This window comes from Sciurus carolinensis, chromosome 6 (assembly GCF_902686445.1).
Source record: "Sciurus carolinensis chromosome 6, mSciCar1.2, whole genome shotgun sequence".
Classification (NCBI taxonomy): domain Eukaryota; kingdom Metazoa; phylum Chordata; class Mammalia; order Rodentia; family Sciuridae; genus Sciurus; species Sciurus carolinensis.
This window is the reverse complement of record NC_062218.1, coordinates 43,483,454-43,485,436: the sequence shown is the minus strand read 5'-3', so window position 1 is coordinate 43,485,436 and position 1,983 is coordinate 43,483,454. Positions and strand designations below refer to the sequence as shown.

General features: G+C 41.1%; 1 protein-coding gene across 1 annotated transcript; it reads right to left on the bottom strand.

Annotated features, from left to right (window-relative positions):
- Positions 1-871: 871 nt before the first annotated feature.
- Hspb3 (heat shock protein family B (small) member 3) lies at positions 872-1,649 on the bottom strand. The gene has a single exon (XM_047556028.1). It carries the CDS (start codon positions 1,467-1,469, stop codon positions 1,011-1,013), a length of 459 nt encoding a protein of 152 aa, XP_047411984.1. The 5' UTR covers positions 1,470-1,649; the 3' UTR covers positions 872-1,010.
- Between the last annotated feature and the right edge of the window lie 334 nt (positions 1,650-1,983).

Below are 1,983 nucleotides of genomic sequence, written 5' to 3'. Positions count from 1 at the left end.
CTCAACCTTGAGCCAAAGCAGCAGTTAGGGAGAACATAAGCACCAATCATCAGGCACTGGACAAACTCAGATGCTCCGCGCAAGGTCAGGTGTCCTGGCTTCGACTGGCCGCCAGGCTATTTAAAGCTAAGGATTAGGCAGAGTTAGCAGATGCATTACACTGTGCTGTCTTCTACAATCTAAAAATTTAGGTTGATTCTCAACAGCAAGGTTTAAAATATATTGAATCCAGTAATTGAACATATTTTCCTAAAGTTAATGAGTACAGTATGTGTTAATATTTACCTTATTAATGTTTTATAAGTATCCATACACTACTCAAAAAATAAAACTCCAGTTAGGATTCAGTTTGGCTTAGGAAAAAAATGAATGAGGTACATATTTAAACTTTTAAAAATAAGATCGATATCTGAAAAATTTTAAGAATACTACTTTTATCTGAATTTTCCAACTGAAGTTTAAAGCAGTAACGGATATCATGAATCATAAATAGATTTCAGACCCAGTTTCCAAGTGTTGTATTTTAACCACCACACTCCATATTTATAAAATTCTACTTTAATTAAAATTCACTGAAAAGAAAAGCGTATCAAGTAAAGGGAATCACAACTCTTTTTAGCAGTATAAAAGATTTTCACAAAATGAATAAGGATTCCTTACATGAGTACACTCTTTTGCCATGAATTATAAAAACATAGCCTCTCTAGCACTGTTGGAGTCATTAAGAAACAATTCTGAGACCTCTTTAGTATTAAACTACAGTCTCCTCAATGTTCAATGTTTTCCTTGTAAGAATAGCATCAGTTTGAACTGCACAAACATATTTAACAATTTTTCTTTCTGCATAAGAATAATAAAAACAGCTTCAACATACCAGGAACTATGTATATATTTTTAATCTTCATAAAAGTCATAGCAAATTATTTCAAACGTGGATAACACAAAAATTCCCGAGGTACCATCTGCTGAACTATCTTCTTCACGTCCTATGAACAGGAACTGATAAGGTTTCACTTAGTCTCAAGTGGATCCTTTACTTCCACCACCAGAATGCCATCATGACAGAGGATGGCAGACAAATCTTTGGTTTCAATGCCATCTGGCAGCTTGTACTGCCGGGTGAAGCTCCGTGAGATGAAGCCATGCTCGTCCATTCTGGTTCCATGTTGAGCTTTAATCAGCAGCCAGCCCTCGAAGGTCTGAATGATGATATCTTCGGGGAGGAACTGGACCACATCCAGCAGAATCTGAAAGCGGGCTCTGCCTTCTTTGGGTGGCATCTCTGTAGTTGCTGAGTCCACTGAAAGAGATCGCGGCACAGCCCTAACTTTTCTCAGGTCGACGATGGTTGGCCCAGGCAGTGCATATAGAGCATGATCCAGTCTGCAGTCTTCCAAACCTCGAGCTTCAAACTCCTCCTGGTAGCGCACTGGAGTGTCTATAAGGTGTCTCAAAATGATTTTTGCCATAGCGGAGGCAAAACCAGCATGGAACAGCTTCCCCCCAGAGAGTGGCGAACGCTTGCAGTTGCCTTCTGACTGGATTCCCAGTCGGAGCAGCTACGGGTTGATAGCTCTGCCCAGACGCAACCACTTCATGAGGCCTGAATCAGACCACGCACACTCGCTCTTGTCTTTTCACACACGCTGACAATGAAGGGCTATTTATAGGGCATGTTTCCGAGTTGCATTTAGCCACACAGCAGCCTGCACAAGCTGCCCAGTCAAGGGCTGCTCTTACAGTCTCAGTTATCCTTGGCAAACATGTCTGCCTTGCTTACAAGAGAAAGTGGGACTCCAAAGGGGCATTTGAAAAAGATCTGGGTGAGTGCTTTCTGCTTGGGAACTTCAGTGTTTGAAGGGTATAATAGGACTTCTTAGAACAATCCAGAGATGTGCAGTCATCTTATCAAATGAGCTAATATTGCATCTCCCCTAGCCAGCCAATACAAACCTGGGGAGAGAAGGCTCAGCTATGATTAAG

Bases quoted from the DNA above. Each gene is read 5' to 3' on its own strand.
- Hspb3 (XM_047556028.1), bottom strand. From the start codon at position 1,469: ATGGCAAAAATCATTTTGAGACACCTTATAGACACTCCAGTGCGCTAC.